The sequence below is a fragment of the Impatiens glandulifera genome, chromosome 9 (assembly GCF_907164915.1).
Source record: "Impatiens glandulifera chromosome 9, dImpGla2.1, whole genome shotgun sequence".
Taxonomy (NCBI): domain Eukaryota; kingdom Viridiplantae; phylum Streptophyta; class Magnoliopsida; order Ericales; family Balsaminaceae; genus Impatiens; species Impatiens glandulifera.
This window is the reverse complement of record NC_061870.1, coordinates 24,682,412-24,703,452: the sequence shown is the minus strand read 5'-3', so window position 1 is coordinate 24,703,452 and position 21,041 is coordinate 24,682,412. Positions and strand designations below refer to the sequence as shown.

Genomic DNA, 21,041 nt, shown 5'->3' with positions numbered 1-21,041 from the left:
GAGGAAATATTTCACTTTACAATCCTTGTTCTTTAGTTTTTCAATTTTAGTTTCGCTAAGACGGTCTGCCTCTGCGTGTTCTTCAACATTTTTTTTCGATTAAATGTCACATCCCCTTTGCCTTAAGCAAATTTTCCATCAATTAATTCTAGTGGTCATAGTGCTCACCAGTGAAGGTGGGTAACCTTGCGAGGCTGTTGTCGTTCTTCTCGTCCATCCTTGTGAATCGAATGCGTCTTACTTTGCCTTTTTCGATTATAAATCAAATTCTCGATTGATTGATTCTGATAGTTGAATCTGACTCTGATACCAATTAGAAAATAGTAATCAAAAACATTTTCAAACAAATTCTAACAGTTCCTACTATCCAAGTGTTTCTTGGATGTTACCAATCCAAGAGCATCACAATTCAGCCTCAAATGATCATCAATCATCAACACGAAATTTTCAGTTTAAGCTAAAACATTCTGCCAGATGTGGATTCAAATTTTACTCAACCAAAGTCATATCTTAGACCATGTACAAACTCCTTGAGTAATTTAGACCCTGCCTAGCTAGGTTAGTTAGAAGGCCTATTTTGAACTGCAAGGAGTGTCGAGTTTCACCGAAATGACGAAAAAGATTACTGGAAAAATTCGGATTTCTTATAAACGAACACAGCAAGCACATTCATGTTCAATCCTACACAAGATCATCCTATAAATCTAACAAGGGTCTCAGATCAGCATGAGAGTGAATAGATAAGTCTAGCCAACAGAAGGAAAAAATCACAAAATTCTACACAATTTTTTATAGTCATCAAAACCTCAACAAAGTCACGATTTGTAACACTTCTAAATTCATCATATTGCGTGACAATCCACAAATTCATCATAGGCAACCTTCTATCAATCTTTAATTACCGAAGCTTTGGTCACCAAGTTCTCTCTAATCTAAGCTTCTTCACCCTCAACAACTAACTCACCTTAGAAGTCTTAAAAACAATATATATTAAACTATATATTTATGTGTTAGCTAGCCTCCTCATAAAAAATAATCAACTTTAATCTTAAAAACAACTTACAAGCCTTTGTTTTGTTATCTATAAAACATAACTAGAAAAATGTTAATGACCTCAAATTCTAAAAGTAAATAAAATGTAATACATCAAACTAATTAAAGATATCATAGCAATCGATGACACCTAGACAAGATTCATTAAGATAGAGATGTTGATTAATTTACAATGTCTCCTTTTTTCTCTAAAAAAAATTTAATGCCCTGAAATTTCTTTCACCAGCCCAAATGAAGAAAACCTAGAATCAATTAGGTTTAGGTTTACATGCTTGATTTTATCAATTTTCAATTATATAACAAAACACATAGAAGTGGCTGGCTGGCAAATTAAGATCCATGTCCAAATTTATTAATAGACAGAAACAAGACAACAAGATTAATTAAGGAAGATCACATAATTGACAACACACAATATTTGAACTTGGTGCTTGGTTGGTAGTTGCCTAGCCCTAGTTTCTAGATGGATGGATGGATGGAAACACTTTAATTAAGAGGTGGAAAGCTGGTCTTTAGAGGATGGGTCAGCAGTGGTGCCGCCGGCGACGGTGGGGGCATCGGTGGAAGCGGCGGCGCCACGGCCAGGTTGGGGTTGCTGGTGACCCTGAGTGCCGTAGGCTTGTTGTTTGTAATCCTCGAGATCTTTGTATTGGGTGTATGGACTGCTCTCAATTGGCAATCCTTCCAACTTCTTCTCCGATTCTTCTTTCTTTGTCTGCTCCATCTCCTCTCTTTCTCTTTCTCTTTCTCTTTCTCTCTCTCTCTTCTGTGATGAATTCAGATCATGTTATTATAAATATATTATCATATTTTGCCACGTGTTCGTTTTCCATTAAACTTCGCATGCAATTATTGCTATGCCTCTCGATCCTTCCTTCAACTTCGTTCCAATTCTATCTTCTTCTTTTTCTTTTCTTTTCTTTTCTTTTTTATATAAAAATTTAATTATTTTTCAGTATACAGAACTTGGTCGGTCGGTTCGTAGAAAAAAAAAATAAGTATGGATAATAATGAGAAGATAATATTAATTTTTTTTTTTATAAAAAAATTTAAAATGTATTGATATATATAAAAAAAATGAAAAGTATTTAAATATTTTAATTATTTAAATATTTTAGTTAATAAGTTGAAAGATAGATAGTTTAAAAAAAAAGGTTTAAGATTGCAATTTAAAAAACCATTCTCTATATTCAAATAATTATTCTTTCATAATTAATTATTTAAATTATTTATTTTACTTTATTTGGGTTAATTTATACATTCGAATAAGTTACAATTATTTAATAAATTGTTAAAATAATTTAAAATACTAAAATAAAAAATATGTTAATGTTTATTTAATAAATTTGAACTATTAAACTTGTATTAAAATAAAAAATAAATCATATTTTTTTTATTCTTAAAAAACCCATGAAACATGATCTTACTCTTTGTTTGGGCCCTATTTGTAGACAGTCCAATAGTATTACTAAATGGATCATACTCTTTATTGGGCTTTGAATAAGCTGGATTTAAAAATGATTTTGTTGAAGAAACAATTTGTTGCATTGAATCTTTAAGACTAATTTTTATGTATTTTTTTTTTTAAATATTAATGAAGTGAATAGGTGATCATTAGAAAAAGTTCAAGAGTAGTTCATGGTCTCTCGGTACATCAGTGCAGGGATAAATCCAGAAATGGTGTACTTTAAAAAAAAATGGGGATAATTTAAATATAATGAAAAAAATATAATATGTAGTCCGAAATACTTTGATATAAAAAAATTGTCACCACTGTACTATAATATAATTATAACATTTTAAGAAGAACTAGTATAACACTCGTAATAATGACTCTCCATTTCCATTGAAAATGTTTTCGGTGAGAATTAAATCCGTAATTTTTAGTCTCTTAGATTGACTCTTTCTATCGTTTCATTCAAAGTGTATCCGATAAGAATTAATTTAGTGATTTTTTAGTCTCTTAGGTTCCTCCTCACCCACAACTAGCTGGAAGGACCTTTCTCTCTGGGAGTAGGAAAATCATGATCAGAATAGCGGACCAAAAACTATGGAACTTGGGTGTGAGTCTTTTGTCGAAAATTCTTTTGACCGGCCAACTTAGTGGGGGTACTTACTTCATATGTAATAAATTATTAATTAATTTGGTTGGAATTAACGCAAATAAAAGTTTAGGGTCAACACGAATATATCATTAAAGTTTAAAGTATATAATTTAATTTCCTTGCCAACAAATTATATTCCAAATCTGAATCTGAATCTAATTATAGTTTCAAATAATTGTATTCCTAGCTAGCAATGGGATACATATCTTTTTGTTTTCATATGCATGTCTCCTCAAATAAGTTATAACATATTTGTTGATGTATGAATAATTGACTGACCCATATATGCATCTTTATTTTAAAAGGATGGGTTAATATAATTTTATCATCAAATCTTATCTAAAATTGATTGATCATCAACCATTTGTAATATATGTTGTTGGTTTTATCTGAAATGATCAATGATTTCTTTTTGGAGTTATACCTAAACACGACCGAACCGACCGATCGATGAAGTCAAATGTTCACACCCAATTGTTCAAGATACAACAAATTGATTCTCACATCATAAGGAGCATATGTTGTTTTGTTTGACAATATATATTAATTTGTAAAAAAAAAATAAAAAAATCGAGCGATTAAACATAAAAATACACCAAAATTATGTAAACAAGCTTTTAAGTTAGTAAACGAATAAATACGGTTAGAATATAAAATAATATATATATGTAAAATATTATCATTGTAGATAAATTATGATAATATTAATATTATATTATATTAGTTTCCTTAAAAATCTAATATGATGTGTATATATCCACTCTTCTATCGTAGCAGTAATAAGATATGAATATCCCCAACCTTTTTGAGAGTTCCTGGGTCGTCATACGCCAAGTTTTGCGTCTGATTAAATGGTTAAAGTTCAGAAAGTGCTTTTAGTTTAAGCGGATGCCATTGTTGTGGGTGTAATGCTAGTTTTTCTTTAATTCAAAAAAAAAATGTGTATATTAGACATAACTTATGTAACTCCAAAACATATAATTCAATACAATTTTTTCATTTATTCTAACATGGTATCAAAACTAAAGTTTTATTCTTGAGCTACAAAATCTAGTCTTCCGCGACCTCCATTAATGGTTATTTTAGTCATTGATGGAGGCTCTAATAAAACTCTATTAATTATTTTTTTTTAATAATATTTTTCTTTTCTTTAAAATAATTTGGTTGATGTTCTTATTTATTTTTGGCAATCATATTCTCTGAGTTTTATTTTCAGTTATTTTATCTCAGTAATCAATGCCCATATTTTTATTGGTCTTAATCCAATTATATGTGCTTATTTACTAGTTATTTAATCAACACACTATCATTCTTTCGTTAGGACGTGTTTTTTTTTCAGGTGTTGTTTCATCCCAACATTTATGCTTATGAGATTTTACCTTCTTCGATGGTTTTCTTTTATGCAACACACTGTCATCACATTGTGTGATGGATCTCGAGATTCGCGATTAACTTATGTGTTCATTCGATTGTTGTTTCACACTTTCACCTCAGCAACTAAATTCGTAAGTTTTATTCAGTTACAAGATGATAGTGTGTTGACTGATAAACCAACGAAGATTTAGAATCCAATGGGCATTGAATGCTGGAATGAAACAACAACCGAATGAACTCCGAAGTTACTCGTGAGTCTCGAGATCCATCTAACGACGGGATGACAGTGTGTTGAATAAATAAAAATCAACGAAGAAGGTAGAATCTCATGAATATAGAATGTTGGAAAACAACACCTGAAAAAAAACTCATTCTAACAAAAAGATTACAGTGTGTTGACTAAATAACCAGTAAGGAAACGCATATGATTGGATTAAAACCAATAAAATATGAGCATCGACTACTGGAATAAAACAACAATTGAAAACAAAATTTAGAGAGTGTGATTCCCGAAGAAAATATGAACATCAATAAAATTATTTGAAAAAAATATTATTAAAATATAAAATAATAATTAGTAGAGTTTAACAGGTCCTCCATTCATCGAATGACTAAAATTTGTAGTTCAAGAACAAAATTTTGGCTCTCATACCATGTTAGAATATAGAAAAAAATATTATATTAAAGGATATATATTTAAAGTTATATAGAATATATAAGAATTATCACAATTTATTATATTGTAATAATATCTTATCGATATATTAGAAACAAAATTAAAAAAAATCTCGCATTACCAGAATCAATATAACCCATAATGTTTTTTTGAATAGTTTTTTTTTTATTTTTTTTTTTGCAAAATTAAGGATTCCCATATTTACTTTAGTAGTAAATTTATAGTTTTATAATAAATCAAACAAACTTTGAACGGATCTCCTTTCTTCCTTTCTCTGTTTCCCCTTAATGAAAATTTGAAGCCTTCCCTTAATATAACAGAATGGACATGTAACTCTAAATAGTGAAAATAAATAAATTCATTGCCATAATTGTTTTATATACTTTGGACAAGGAAAAGTAAAAAAGCGACAAGAAACAATACTTAATTTAATGTATCAAGAAATTAAAATACATAAAAAATACTGTAATAATATTAAAGCTTGTAGGTAGTTTTATTTTTAAAATAAATATTATTTTATTTATAAATGTTGATATGCGGTGATTTTAAGATGAGTATTTATTTTTTTTTTTTTGATAAAATGACTTAAAATATTAATAATAATAAAATAGTTTTTAAATTTTTTTTTAAATATTTTAGTTAATAAATTGAATTATATAATTGATTAAAAAATAATAAAATAATATTAGTGTGTTATAATAAATTCAAACCTGAGTTTTAATTTTTTTTTTAATATTTAAAAGGATAACAAGTCTCTTTCAATATAAAATAAATAATAATATGACTAATCAAATTAGGAAACACCCATCCCATTTAAACATATTTGTAGTAAAATTTATTTTATTTTGAGTTATTTAAAAAAATTTCAAATTTGTTTTTTTATTATTTAAATTATCAAATCACTAAATTAATTAATAAATATACTAAAATATATCTTTTATCTCATTTTTGTAATTTTAGTTAAATTCTAAAAATATTTTAATTAAACAACTTAAAAACACATTTTCTTTTTTAAAAAAAACTTTAAGATATATATATATATATATATATATATATATATATATATATATATATTTTTTTTTTTTAAATCTGAATTTTACTTTAAAAAATCCTACATCAAACTACCTTAGTGGTGCTTATCAAATAATGATGATGGTTTATCAAAAATTATAAAAAATAGATGAAGGTGGTACATTCAATCAATTTTATAGGTAAAATGGTTCATCAACTTTTACACTAAGTACACTCATTAATTAAGGATAAGACCATTAGCCTAAAACAATAATTAAAATTTGTTTGGTGTTACTCATCATAGAAGTCCCATGGAAGATCCATAACCTAATAATTAAAAACAATACAAGTTTGAAATTCAATGAGATAATTTATGAAACAAGTCACCCTTTTGTGGACATCTGGTTTTGTAAACATAAACAAACAAATTAACTTTATAATCTGAGTATTTATGTTTCATTTTCCAGCCTTAAACATAAATTAATGGACAATTACTATAATTAAATTAAAATTAAACAACATTCAGAATCAAACTTCATATTTTTAACATTATTACTTTTTTTCTTTTACTTGTTCTAACAGTTTCTTCTATGTCCAACTAACTGCAATTGGACTACCGACCACAATCTTCCCGTCCGACCACACAATTCTCCCAAACGCCACACTATTCGACGGAGCCGAATTGTTCGCCGTGAATGTTACTGTATACGATTTCTTCTCATTCACCTTACTAAAGCTCAACGACTTCGGTTCAACGGTTACCTTGACATCGTCGCTGTCCAACTTCGTCGAAACTGTGTACGTCGCCGGAGGTCCAACGTTTGTAAGAGTTCTTGTGTGCTTCACGGTTGTTATGCCGGAAGAGACAGATCCGCCGCCGCTCCCGAATTTGGTTGTTTGAAGAGAAACTGAGAAAGATGGGTAGTTGAAATCGGCGAGACGATACTTCTTGTTTGCTTCACAAGTGAAGTTCTTCCGGGCCAGAGTGCTGATTTGCGATTCGGTGTAGTTTAAAGCGCAGAGGAAACCAAGATAATCGTTGATGTCAAGATCGTATACAAGCCCTGGATTAAGAGCTGCTACAGGGTCTACATGGCCAGATCCATGATCGAAAGGTGTGGATGGTTTCCCGGTTGCGATATCTTGAATGGGTTTTCCGTTTTTGTAAACGGTATAGGCGGTGGTCATCAGGGCGGAACGTATGGCGGCGGGGCTCCAATCTGGATGTGCCAATTTAAGCAAAGCGGCGAGTCCACTTACATGTGGGCATGACATTGAAGTACCTGAAATTATATTGAATCCAACCCGTCTAGTGTCAACTGCTAGACCAGTTGGTCCGACATTTCCAGCCCATCCAGCTAATATATTCACGCCTGGAGCAATCAAATCAGGTTTCAATACCTCGGCCGTGATCGAATTCGGGCCTCTTGAACTAAACGCCGCTACAACCGGCGACGGCTGGATCCCCACCTTAGTGCCCACGAATAGGATTGTCGCCGTGGGTTTGCTTTCTGAATTGATGTAGTCCTTGATTGCGTCGCCGGATTTCTGACCGACTGCCGTGGCTGGTAACAGATGGGCGTCGGCGACTAACTCCTCCCCGTTTGCTGCCGTGTTGCAAAGAATCATTCCGGCACCACCGGCGTCCTTTACAACCGAACCTTTCTGTACACGTGGGTTTATGCCGCGGTCGCAAATGACAATTTTACCGGAAACCTTTTCCGGCTGTAATGTATCTGTCATACAGAGATTACCGTTTGTGGAATTACTCACATTTCCAGCGTAAACAACCGGAAGTAATTTATTCAGCATTGAATCTCCTCTGTAAAGAGATACGCCGGAGAAATTCAAACCATTGCCGAGGCTAACATAAGCTGGGAAGTCACGATCTAAAGTTCCGGCACCGACAGTTGTTATCCACGGTGCCACGTTCGATAAACTGTATGGGCTTGGACCGGCGTTCCCGGCAGAGCAGGAAATAAGAATACCCTTTTCCATGGCGGCGAAAGCTCCGATGGCGACGCTGTCTCTGTAATAATCCGACATACCGCCGCCGAGAGACATGGAGAGTACATCAACGTTATCTTCAATAGCTTGATCCATCGCCGCTAGTATATCAGAACTGAAACAACCACCCAACCAACAAACCTTATACGTGGCGACCCGTGCTTTAGGCGCCATGCCACGTGCAGTCCCGGCGGCGTAACCGAATAGACTAGCCATTTCCACGGCGGACCCGGCAGCCGTGGTGGAGGTGTGGGTTCCGTGTCCGTCGTCGTCCCGGGGAGATTTCGATTCTTTAGATTCATCTATAGAGCCTATCGTAGCCTCGTATCCTTTGGAGAAATATCTAGCACCGATTAATTTCCGATTACATTTGGAAGCGGTGAAGTTAGTACCTGATTCACATAAACCCTTCCATGAAGTTGGAACAGGACCCATTCCTGTATCGTCATAGCTCTTGCTTTCAGGCCAAACACCGGTATCCAGAACTCCGACCACCACTTCACCGGCGGAATCTGATTGGGGAAAAAGATAGGAGTTTTTCTCTAGACCAAGAAATTCAGGGGTACGAGTTGTGTGTAACTCATACTTCATCTCCGGTAAGACAGTAAGGATTCCCGGCTGGTTTTCCAGTTGGAGAGCTTCATCCTCTGTTAATCTGGTGGAGAATCCATGGAGGACGTTATTGTAGGTGTAAAGCATTCCTGCGGATCTGGAAACTGATTTGAGTGAGGAACCATACCACTGGGTGTGGTCGTCGTCAAAGATGGCCGGCATTTGGGATTTTGCCATATGTACGATGTAGGTTTTCTTCTCCGGCAGAGTGGCGGCGGAGACGGAGGAAAGGACCGTCGCTAGAAGGATGAGAAGGATTGTTTTTTCCATGTTTGCTCTCTGTGTAAGTTTAGGAGACAAAAATGGAGAATAGCTAAGCTAGCTCATATAACTACACAGTACTCAATTAAGGCCTCGTTTGATTCAGATTATAAGCGATTAAAATAAAATAGAAACAAACGATTTTAACTTATTAAGTTAAGTATTAGTCATTGGAGTGAATAAGTTAAATCAAATTAGTCTTTGATTTATTTATTTATTTATTTATATATTTAATTATCTGTCACAATGATTTATTCATATTTATTATTATTTATTTCAACTAAAGTCATCGCCAACGTTAAGCGGTGCCCAACAATAACTGTTTGAAAAAAAAAAAAAAACTTACATCAATTATTTGTTTTGATTTTAAAAAAATAAAATATCCACAAGATTTTTACAAATTTAATGTAATCAATTTTCTTATGCATTGCAATACCAAATAGGATGAGTTTATACTTTATACCTGTTGGTAATGTATGTATTGAGTTTATTTATTTATTTTTTAATTTGAAAATTTTGTAAGAATTGGAAATTTATTGAAAAATTTATTTTAATTCTTACTTATTTAAATAAAGAATTATATATATAATATTAATTTATAATTCATATAAAATAATATTTAAAAAAATTCAAAATAAATAAATGAGATGACTTTTCTATTTAATTTAAGATAAGATAATTTTGTAAGTTCTCTTTTATTTATATATGAATATTTTTTTATATAATTTTTTTTTTTGTATTTAAGACTTGTTTTGATGATGAAATTTATCTTATTATTAATTTATTATACATTTAGGATTGATTTGAATTATTTTTAATTATTTTCTTAACTCCAAATTACTTAATTTATTAATTAAAATATTAAATACTTAATTTATTCACATAAAATTTAAAATCTTAATAAAAAAAAAAATGAGAGATGATTGGGCGAGAAATTTGAAAAGACTTGACGCTGAAAAATAATAAATTTTCTTTCTCCTCACACTTTACCATTTTATCATTTTCCTCACACTTTATCATTTTTTTAGCTAACAATAATATGGTGAGACATCATCCTTTTTCAAATTCTTTTTTGTCACTTCTCTAATTTTTTTTTTAATTAATTAAAAATCTAAATAATTATTTTTTTACTTTATATTTATTTTTATATGTAAAATTAAAAAATTGAATTAAATAAACTAATTAAAAAAAAAGTAGATCAAACAGGGAGTACTAACAAATAATGGAAAAACAACTTTTTGATCACGTGAACGCTCGGGGTTTTGTTCCTCTCTGCTGCTCTGTCTGTTTAGATTCTCTCTTCTCTCTCTTCGTTATCTTCTATTCTTTTTTTCTTTAAATAAAAATCAAAACTTTATTTTAGAAAAAAAAATAAATATAACATTGATCATTAAATTTAGCTAAAGCGACAAATAAACCTCTATGAAAGGAAGGGTTATTCAATTATTGTAGTCCAATCAATAAATAGTATAAATATTATTAGATTAAAACATAAAAAATGATAAATCAGACAAACACATGATTTGATTAGTGTGTCACTTATAACTGTTATTAATTGATTCCTTAATAAAACAACATACATATATTATGAGGTCTACACTACTATTTATCCATGCATGTTTAACCTAGTTTTATTTTAGCATAAATATTTTTTTATTTTTTCTAAAATAAACTAATTAGTTGAATATAAGGTAACAATTTATTTACAATTTTATCTTTGATCGGTGGCTCACATATCTATATCTATATATAATAATAATAATAATATATTGCTCATCTGTCGAGGAGTCAATCACGCAAAACTAGGGGATAAAACGCAAATTTACAATTCTTCTATTATTTTTTAAACCCACCGTCAATGAATTATTATATATGATAATCTATATATAAAGCCAGATTTGATAAATTAAAAAAAAAAGAGAAAAAAATCAAATTGAACTTGTTTTCACATCTGGCTTTGTGAAAACAAAGAGAAGAATTGAAAAACAGTGTCTCAATAATGACATGAAAGCTTACAGATGAACTACTCACTAATTTATTTATGAGAACTCCCCACTCCTTTTGACTATCAACCATAAAACAGCATTTATAATTCTTGGATTTTTCCTCCATTATTTAAAAAATAAGATATTGAAAAATACAATTCAATTTTGTGGTTTGTAAAGTTATGAATATATATAATCTTCAAACATGTATAATCAATTCACGAGATAGGTATGTATGGACAATAATTTCCCAAAGAAGAAAACATTGATGTGGGGATGTATCTCATTTAATTATTGAATTTTGGCATTTTTTAGGAATATCATTCAATGAAACTATTAAATAACCTCTATAGGAATAAATTTATCTAGGTTTAACAGATTCAACAATATCCTCCAGTTAATTCATTGTGTTTAAGTTTACAAGCAAAAACTTCTTCTCTAGATTTTCTTTTTATCTTGAAAAATTGAAGAACAGAGGAAAAAATCGAGCATTTTCTTTTCTAATATGTAAGAACTGACCTATTCTCGGTCCAGACGGAGATCGTCGCGGCTGATCCATTTCCGATTTACCTTCATCTTGATGTTGTTATGATTCTGTTACTCTTCTTTTTCTGTATCATAAATTGTGCAAGTTTCGATGAGATTGCTTCCCCCATCTCTTTAACAAATGCATGCACCCCGCCGCAGAAAATAAACCAATAGCAGCAAAACTGATGATTGTTGAATTCTCAATGTTCTTATAATACCCTCTCTGTGTAACAACAATCAACAAATCTGGTTAGGAAATGGCGGTTTTGTATATTAACAATTAAGGAAACGATTCGTACCTGCAATAACAAAAATAGAATTGCAGCGTTTGCAGGAGCAAAGGAAAGACCAATCATTCCAGCTCGCAACTCATTTGGCACATACCTGTTGGTCAGAAGTGCAGAATACAAACAAATCTGTTACTTCAATTGTTGAGAAATAGAATGATTAAGTTCAATAATATATTACATGGTCCTCAATCGGGCAAGTGAAGGTAGAATCAGACCGACACATGATTGGAATAAGCAGAATAACGCTACAAGAACTCCAATTTCCTGTGAGCATAAAACGAGATGTTCAAAATTAGAACAATGTGAGGTAAAACTGAAAATTAGGTCAAATATGAAATGGAGAAATCTAGACCTGGTAATCATAAGCTACTATGGATAAAATAGAAGCAGACAGAATGAACACATATACTAAGCATTCCTCGGTCCGAAGAGATAAGGGTCCTCCGAATAACCATGGAAATCCTGTGCTTCCAAGCATTCTAGCTCCCAGCAAACATGGATAAACCAATCCTAAATGCACTTCACGCCCATCAGCCTGGAGACAACAATCATTCGTTACATAAAATTAATGTTGCACAAAGACTGCGATTTTAAGATACAAGTGTAGAAGAAAAAAGATTTACAAAGAGATGTTTGCTAACACATTGAACTCAAAAGGTCTCTAAAAGACAAAGTCATAAACGTTTCAATTAAAATTTGACAACAAAGAAACAATACAGGATGTTTCATCAAATTCTATTGAATTCAAATACTAGCAGATACCAATAAAGAGTTAAAAGGCCAATGAGACACGAGCCCATTTGGAAACACTTAATATGTTACTAAATCTGAATCCTGATATAGGTGAGAAACAACGAATAAATTTCTCTGATTAAGTTATGTTTCCAAACGTGATGTGGATCCACATCTATATGGGATATGTGATAGAAAAGAGTGGGACCAGATCGAAACAATTTATGTTTCTGAATCCGGATACAAATGAGAAACCATAAAATTTTTATTTGGGGATGTGAATTCAGCACAGACACATTTGGAAATAGAACTTGGTCAAACACATTAAGAAATTGATTGACTCATCTAGATCCCGATCCAAAAAGTGTTTCCAAATGTAAGAACCTACAAGAACCAAGAGACTCGATAAAATAAACAAAAAGTTTCATCAGACATTAAAGAGGACACATACAATGTGCGTGAGTTGCAGTCAAAGTTATACCACTATAGTTGGTGCCCACAAAACCCAAAACACTGCAGTAGAAAATTGAAGGCAAGCTTGTGCCCATGCAAGCACCAACACATGTTTATCTGGATCATCAACAGAAAAAAAAAAGATAATTAAAAGCTTATAATAATGCAGTAGATATAATACATGCGATTTTCAGTAATTAATTAGAAATTTACCAGCAAAGACATGAGGGACAAATAATTTAATATAACTTTTTACTGTTGTTGTCCTTGGGGCTTCTTTCCATCCTCGAAAAATGAGGATAGTTGCGAGAATTGCCAACAAAAATGTTGCAAAAGTTGGATAATTCAATAGATTTCCTTTACTACTTTCAGTAAACCGGTTTATCAGCACTTGGCTACCAATGAAAGATGCGGACTCAAAGAATGTCAATAACCAAAACATTTCATCCAGTGATTCTTGCCGAAATCCCAGCTGTAAAAGTGAGCAAAATCAGGTCACATTGCAAAGGGAGAAATTGAATGTCGAAATCCAAACACTATACAAAACAAACCTTTTCATGGTAAACCACCATCCATGTCTCCAAACTGAATGAGAATATAGAACTGGCAAGGGAAAGAGAAATACTTGCTAACCAAAGATTCGGATGCCCAAGAATTCTCTTACATAATGCAACAAATAGGTGTAGAGCACAGAACATCAAACAAACTTTCCTTTGACCTCTGCATTAAAAACATGTAAAATAAATACTAAAATCCAACCAAATAAAGTAGAATCTGACGGATTGTTCATATCCTAGTGGTTTGTCTATCACAAAGGTTCAAACTTTATAAACAAAATAAATAAATAAATAAATAATGTTGTTCACCAACAATTGTGACTTAAATGCGGAAAATATTAGTGTGAAAACACATTTTATTTCTACTTTTGTATCCGGATTTTAGTTAGAGACAGATTCAGATACTTAAGAAGTGTTTCTAAATTGCTGACGAACAGAAATTTTGTTGAGAAAACAACGTAATGTCATTAAATAAAAAGACCCGAAAAAGGTAAAGGATTACAAGAGTTCAGGATTCAAACAGAACAAGTCTTTGCAAAAAATGAATGATCCAACAAGATGAAACAAACAGAAAAATCAACCAGAATGAGAACAAAAGTGAAAGACACAGGAATTTATATGCAAGGAAAATATCATGTAAAGCAAGTAACTCTTATCCTTTAATTCTTGATCAGCCACTTAGGTCAAGAAGTCCCCGATGACGATATCGTCACCAAGGGAGGTTCAAACGAGGAAAGGCTTATGGTGGATACCTATGCACCCAAAAAGACAAGCAAGGGCGTAGTATTGATTGATAAACATATAATTGTTCAGAATTCAAGTTCAGATACTAATTGCTAACCATTCTCAAATATCTAATTCCTAGTTATCCTTCCTAATTCAAAGGATTCTAGCAATGCAGAAACATGAGCCATTTATGAAATGAACCATCTTACATGATATCCGAAAGCATGCCGAAGAAACTTCCAAGCAATAGAGCAGCTGCATAACCAATACAAAGGGATAACACCATCTGTTCCTTTTCAACACCATAGTATGATAACTCATACTCTCCAAACACTGACCAAAGACCTTCTATCACTGAAACAAGAACAAAAAAAAAGAGAAAATCAGCTAAAGAAGATGAATAACAAAGAGGAAACAGATTGAAAACAATGAAAGGAGAGTGCAAACCTGAAAAGATCGAATACAGAAGAAGGAAGTTCCTCTGGAAAAGAGGAAACGAAGCAGTCAAAGAGTTATCAAAGATATTGGAAGACCTGTTTCCATTCATCCAACGGCGAGGGAGACAAAGAATCGATAGGAAACATGATAAGAATATGAATAGATAAAGCGCCCAATTTGGCTCCCAAACTTGACTGTCGATTACCACTCCCATTGTTATAGGAGAAGAAAAGAAAGAAAGTGACTTGTTTAAGATTTTCAAAACCCTAGATCGGAAGTTTTTCCTCCGCTGCAAATGGAATTCATCACTGCATTGTTGTTGATCGCACCAGCCCTTATGCGCGCGAGTTAGGAAGAGGATCTAGAAATAACGTTTCAACGGCTCGCGAGCTAACTCGGTGAACTCGGAAGAATCGTTTAAATCGGTCTGATTTTCAGCTTATTTATTCTTTTCCAATTCTAAATGTCTTCTACAAGTATTGGCTATGGAGGTCGTCTGTGAAGGAGAGCCCAAAGAAAGGTGCCGCCATTGTAGAAGACTGTAGATTGAAGAGAATGAAGATGATGATAACCATGGGTTTGAGCGGGCGGCTGTCTAAAAAGTGGGAGCTTTATTAGGGTTTCCTAATTGATAATACAATAGATTAACAACAACAACAACAACATTGGTCATTACTCATTACACCCTCCGACAATCTGGAAACAATGATTCACTATCAACCAGGCAAGTCTATCTCTATCTTCAAGTTTGATTATCTAAAAAGGAGATGAATTTCTGTTACCCTCTTTCATTCTCGTCACTCTTTGTATCTTGGTATCATGAAATCTCCATTGCGTTCTTTAATTTCTACATTTTCTGGAAACTTCAATCCATCAATCATCAACTTACCAACGCAAAACATTCCAATCCTTTGGTATCTGCACGGAAGATGGATTGGAACCGCTGCATGTTCAAGTGAAACCTTGCAATCCCCTGTTGTTGTTTCCTTCCCTAATGATTTGGGAGAAACCCTAGGTAGTGCTGAAGAAGCTTTCAGAAGATGGGGATGTAGTGAATCTGATATAAGTAAATTATCCAGTCGTATACCTTCTCTGCGAAATTATCATCTAGAATCCCTTCAACCGAAACTCACCTTGCTCAATACCTTAGGCCTCACAGCTTCCGAGCTCATCAATCTTGTTAATTATCGTCCTCGTTTCCTTCATAATCATTTCCATCATGGTTTTCAGGATCGTATAGAATATCTCCTCAGATTGTTCAAGACGAAGGAAGTTCTAAAAAAAGCTATATTGCGAAACCCTTCCCTTCTGACTTACAGCTTCGAAGGAAAAGTTAAACCAATCATTAGTATGTATGAAGAAATCGGAATCGTGGGCAATGATTTAGTTCGTATGCTTCTATCTCGTCCAGCTTTGATATCAAGAACATATCTGAACGAAGAGAAATGGGATTACATTCGAAACACTGGAGTTTCCAAGGAATCGAAAATGTACAAATACATTGTAACCCTTGTGGCTATCTCAAGGATGGAGACTATTCTCGAGAAATCAGCAAACATAGAGAAGTTTGGATTTTCGAAAGAAGAGGTATTTGGTCTTATAAGAAGATCACCACTTATTATGACAATATCTGCAGACAAAGTTCAAAGGAACATGACTTTCATCTGTGGGACTATGAAGTTGTCTCCTAGAGTGATACTTAAGATGCCCCCTTTACTGCAATTGAATTTGGAATCGATACTGAAACCGAGATTTCATCTGGCAAAGAAGATTGAAGAAATGGGTCTTGTTTCAAAGATTGAAGATGCCAAACTGATAACATCAATGAGGATGAAGGAGAAGAGATTTATTGAGATTTTTATTAATTGTCATCCAAAGGATATAGCTGAAGAACTGATGGAGTTGTATACACAAAAGAAATGTGTCAAGAGGTTGGCTGAATCCTCAAAGAAGAAAACTCCTAGACTATTCCCCTTCTAATTTTTTTTTATGAGGCTTCATTTTCTCAACCATATATTTCATCAATTATTTGGTTCTAACATTTTAGATGGGAAATAAATGGTCTTTGTTACATTTGTTCACAATCTGTATTATGTGAACATCAATTTTGATATAGTAAAAACTGATTTATTATAGTCGGATGTATTATCAAAGATATTTGAATGTTAAAATGTGTGAAGAAATTTTACATATATATAATAGTACTCTAGTGCTGAGTTAATAGAATATAATTAGAAGAGGATGAAAATCAGAAGATAAAAATAGAAGAATTGAGGATGAGAGACCAACATGTCAACAATTACTACTTCAATCAGTTTTGATATTAATAAGAACAGCAAAATAGACTTCTTTTAACAACTGAGAACAACAAAATAACATAGAAAGACAACAGACTGACAGGATTCATACTGTTTGTTCTTAAGTCTTGAAAATTATAGAATGAGCCAAAAATTATTACATGGCAATTAATAATTGGGAACGATTCATTCGACTTCTTAGCAGTGGAAATCTAATGTTCCTCAAGATATCTGTGGCATTTGGTTACTGCGGCCGTGCCCTGCTATTCTCTGCAGCCCTCACTTGTGAAAAATATGGATGAGCCTATAACAAATAATACATTACATATATGTTTATTAATTGGATATTATTTGCTAATAGGAAGACAAACTTAGCAGTGACATTACCATTGCTTCTTTAGCAGTAAGTCTATCCTGGTGATCATACCGAAGAAGCTTGTCAAGAAAATCTATGGCCTGAAAATGACACCAAAATCAGAACCCATTATGAGTTTTGCATGTCTGGATAGAAACCAAGGACTGAATGGAAGAAAAAGAAACCTCAGGAGATACTAGGTGCTGGTTATCTGCATTAGTGAATCTGGACCAAGGTTTCCTACTATGCCTGCATGTCAATGATCCAATGATGAGGTACTACAAGTTACTTATATGAAATGGAGATACGTCATCTTCTCCCATATCTTTTTTTATGAAGTACAGTTGTTAACAACATATGTTTTGCATGTTTCAATTGAAATAGTATATAAAAAAACATCTCTGAACAGTTTCCAATTCCCACCTCGTTTCAAATTATTTGCTTCAGCTATATAGTTTTAGATATCTTCAATTTTGTCACAAGGAACAGTTGGAAAATAAGATCAAATATTAAGATAATGTAGTTTGAATAATAATAAGAAGATATTTTTGTGATCTTGAACTTTTACATACCTTCCAACAAGTGCCTCAAGTTGAGGATCAAGTTCAAGATGATATTTGTTCAGATATGCGTTCAACTCATCAGTCCCAAGCACCTGAACCATATGCATGTTATGACAGATCAGCTATGCCCTCAGATACAAATTGGCCGAATTATAATGGAAAAAAATGCGCTGAAAAAGTAACTAGCAAGTGCTGAAATTTACAAGTTCAAACGTGTAAACTTCAAATGACTTTTTACCATTACATCATTTGACATGTTTTCTGTTTCATCTCTATTGACATCATGCTATCGATCTATTCCAAAAACAGGTCGAAGATTGAACTTTTTATTTTAGGAAGCTAGCACGACCCACCCGCTTCAACTTAGTGGGAATCGAATATGAGACATTTGGTCTCAACTCTTGATTTATTTATAGAGTAGCTCAATGATTACAATGGTCATGCTAAGATAATTTAGCAGTATATGCAAGAGTCATGGGCTGATTTTTTTTTATAAAAAGAAATAGCTCCATTGTGTACAACAATATATAGAACATTAAGACCTTATTTGATCTGGGGTTATTTGAATGACCACCTGGTTATTTTCAAATAACAATTGATGTATGTTATAAAAAAACAGATTATTTGGTGTTATTTGAGTAAAAACGACATTAGAATTTAGGGGAATAAATATAAATTTTAAAGGGGATAATTTAATATTTTGGTTGATGATTTGAATCATGTGATGACAAATAATCCACATCAAACAAGGCCTCAAATAGCTTGAATGGTAAAAAAGAAAGCTTGTCAGTAAAAAAAAACTTCATTACCTTTGCAATTTTGACAAGTTGGTCCTGGTTGTCATGTCCATAAAAGAATGGCTCCTTGCGAAAAATCTATAAATTGATCATTACCATCAGAAGCAAGAAAAACAGTTTTTAACCTCTTGCGAATTTTGACTAATCTAGAATAGTCATCCTCACCATTCCAGCAAACATGCAACCGAGACTCCACATATCCAAAGAATAATCATAATCTTGAAAATCAACCAGTAGTTCAGGCCCCTTGAAGTATCTGCAAAAGGAGAAAAAGTAATTTTTATACTTAAATTCGTATCTGATAAAATGGAAAGGAATTCAACCACCTATCATTTATTTCTAAGCACATAACACATTAGCATTCTATAGCAATAATATGCATGATGATCCAATAAATAACCTTTATTGAGCAAAAAATCACGCAATCTTATGATCCATATTATAGTTATATAAGTTGTGTATTTGTACAGTTAAAAGGAGAAGAATTTCATCACAACTTTTTTACCTTGACATGACATGTAACATCTTATAGGTACTATATAACTTAGGCAATGTAGTGGCAAGAATGCCCTTACAACTATTCTTATCAGAAGTTGCAAATAAGGAATTCAAGAATGATTAAAGAAAGAAAAAGAAAGGAAAGCAGACAAAATGTATTACCTTGATGCAACTCGAACATTATACTCCTTGCCAGGATGGTAAAACTCAGCAAGACCCCAATCTATCAATCGTAGTTTTCGCAACTCATGATCTATCATAACGTTATGAGGCTTCACATCTCGATGCATTATTCCTTGTGAATGGCAATAGTCTAATGCCTGCAAATTGTGAAAAGATTGCACATCTCCATTGCACCCACAAAAGGTTTCACATATACAAAAGATGATTATATTTATTTATTTATTTATTGCATTGTGCTTAGAGGGTTTTCATCAAATTTTTTCCAGATTCCTTTACAGTTACAAGAGAATAAGCAAAGTTTACCTTGAGAAGCTCATAAATGTAGTAACGGATGTCATAGTCAGCCAGTGTGGGATACAGGACTTTGAAATCAGTGCTGTTGACATACTCAAATATCAAGCTTGGGGTTTTTGAGTGTTGATCTCTTACAACATCAAGAAGCTTGACAATATTTGGACCCCCACAAAGATTCTGAAGTATCTTGATCTCCCTCTTTATCTGCATTATAATCAAACAAAAGCAGTCAATCAGTTAATGAATTGTCAAGAAAGAAAGAAATATTTGATCACCTTTTTCTTCTTGACGGGTTTCAGAATCTTGATTATGCATCGTTCATTCGGGTTGACGTTTATCCCTTCAAAAACTTCACTGTATTTCCCCCTTCCAACTTTCCGAACAACCTCATAATCATCTTGATCACTGTGAAAAGTAATAATCCAAAAGAAATGGTGGGTTTCATTAAGAGTCAGCTATTAATTAACATAAACGAATTAAGAAAACAAGAGGGTTGTTTATAAATTAGGAGATTTCGTGGTTTACCCCCATTGAACAGTGAGGGATTCGTAGTCCCAATACTCTCTAGGGCGAATGACGTTGACATCAGCGTAGACTCGTGCCTTGGACATGACGGTGAGCGGGTCGCGGATCTCCGAGGAATCGGGAGAGGAGACGGTGGCGTTGATTGTAGCGGAGATCGGGAGAGTGGGGGATGAAGAAAGGCGTGGGGTTTGCGAGATGGGTGTGTGGACGGCGACGAGAAGGCAAACTAGAGAGATGCGGAGGAGGGAAACAGAGAGATTATTGTTATCATGTTTCATGTACTGTTGCTGCCACCGACGGAAATGGAGGATTCGATTGCTATTAACAGGATTCGATTGCTATTAACGCAGACCCATAACAACGGAACCAGATCAAAGTGGGCACCGATCGATGCATTTGCTCTAGCCTATGAGTCTGTGTGTGTGTGAAAGAGAGTTCCAAGAATTGGACTTTAGTGCTTTTTATTAACATATTATCATGCGCCATTTCAGACTTTTTTTTCTTTTTTGCATGAGCTTTTTCTCTAGTGTAATAAAAAAAATATTAGTGAGTTTTTAGTATAAAAGAAAATAAAACACTAAAAACTATAAGTTATATAACAAGCTAATCTAAATATGTTTTATTTAAGATTGGATAAATCATTTCAACAGTGCACATTAAAGTTTTCGTAGGGTACAACCGTCTCCACGAGTTTTCCAAAACAATATTAAATAGTGTCATA

General features: G+C 32.9%; 5 protein-coding genes across 5 annotated transcripts; 1 reads left to right on the top strand and 4 right to left on the bottom strand.

The window, feature by feature from the left end:
- Positions 1-1,372: 1,372 nt before the first annotated feature.
- On the bottom strand, positions 1,373-1,826 carry LOC124915650. The gene has a single exon (XM_047456405.1). It carries the CDS (start codon positions 1,775-1,777, stop codon positions 1,544-1,546), a length of 234 nt encoding a protein of 77 aa, XP_047312361.1. The 5' UTR covers positions 1,778-1,826; the 3' UTR covers positions 1,373-1,543.
- Positions 1,827-6,695: 4,869 nt separating this feature from the next.
- On the bottom strand, positions 6,696-9,151 carry LOC124914290 (subtilisin-like protease SBT1.7). The gene has a single exon (XM_047454803.1). The coding sequence runs from the start codon at positions 9,106-9,108 to the stop codon at positions 6,808-6,810; it is 2,301 nt and encodes a 766-aa protein (XP_047310759.1). The 5' UTR covers positions 9,109-9,151; the 3' UTR covers positions 6,696-6,807.
- Positions 9,152-11,684: 2,533 nt separating this feature from the next.
- Positions 11,685-15,144, bottom strand: LOC124914291 (molybdate-anion transporter). Its single transcript, XM_047454804.1, has 9 exons — positions 14,818-15,144; positions 14,580-14,724; positions 13,639-13,807; positions 13,301-13,559; positions 13,116-13,204; positions 12,255-12,437; positions 12,081-12,166; positions 11,912-11,996; positions 11,685-11,835 (listed from the first exon to the last, which is right to left on the bottom strand). Exons 1-9 carry the CDS (start codon positions 15,020-15,022, stop codon positions 11,701-11,703), a joined length of 1,356 nt encoding a protein of 451 aa, XP_047310760.1. The 5' UTR covers positions 15,023-15,144; the 3' UTR covers positions 11,685-11,700.
- A 483-nt stretch (positions 15,145-15,627) lies between these two features.
- Positions 15,628-16,788, top strand: LOC124916064. The gene has a single exon (XM_047456801.1). The coding sequence runs from the start codon at positions 15,628-15,630 to the stop codon at positions 16,786-16,788; it is 1,161 nt and encodes a 386-aa protein (XP_047312757.1).
- Positions 16,789-17,100: 312 nt separating this feature from the next.
- On the bottom strand, positions 17,101-20,749 carry LOC124915057 (casein kinase II subunit alpha-2). Its single transcript, XM_047455705.1, has 10 exons — positions 20,321-20,749; positions 20,071-20,200; positions 19,805-19,999; positions 19,481-19,638; positions 18,986-19,076; positions 18,833-18,898; positions 18,033-18,115; positions 17,646-17,709; positions 17,493-17,561; positions 17,101-17,409 (listed from the first exon to the last, which is right to left on the bottom strand). Exons 1-10 carry the CDS (start codon positions 20,596-20,598, stop codon positions 17,350-17,352), a joined length of 1,194 nt encoding a protein of 397 aa, XP_047311661.1. The 5' UTR covers positions 20,599-20,749; the 3' UTR covers positions 17,101-17,349.
- Between the last annotated feature and the right edge of the window lie 292 nt (positions 20,750-21,041).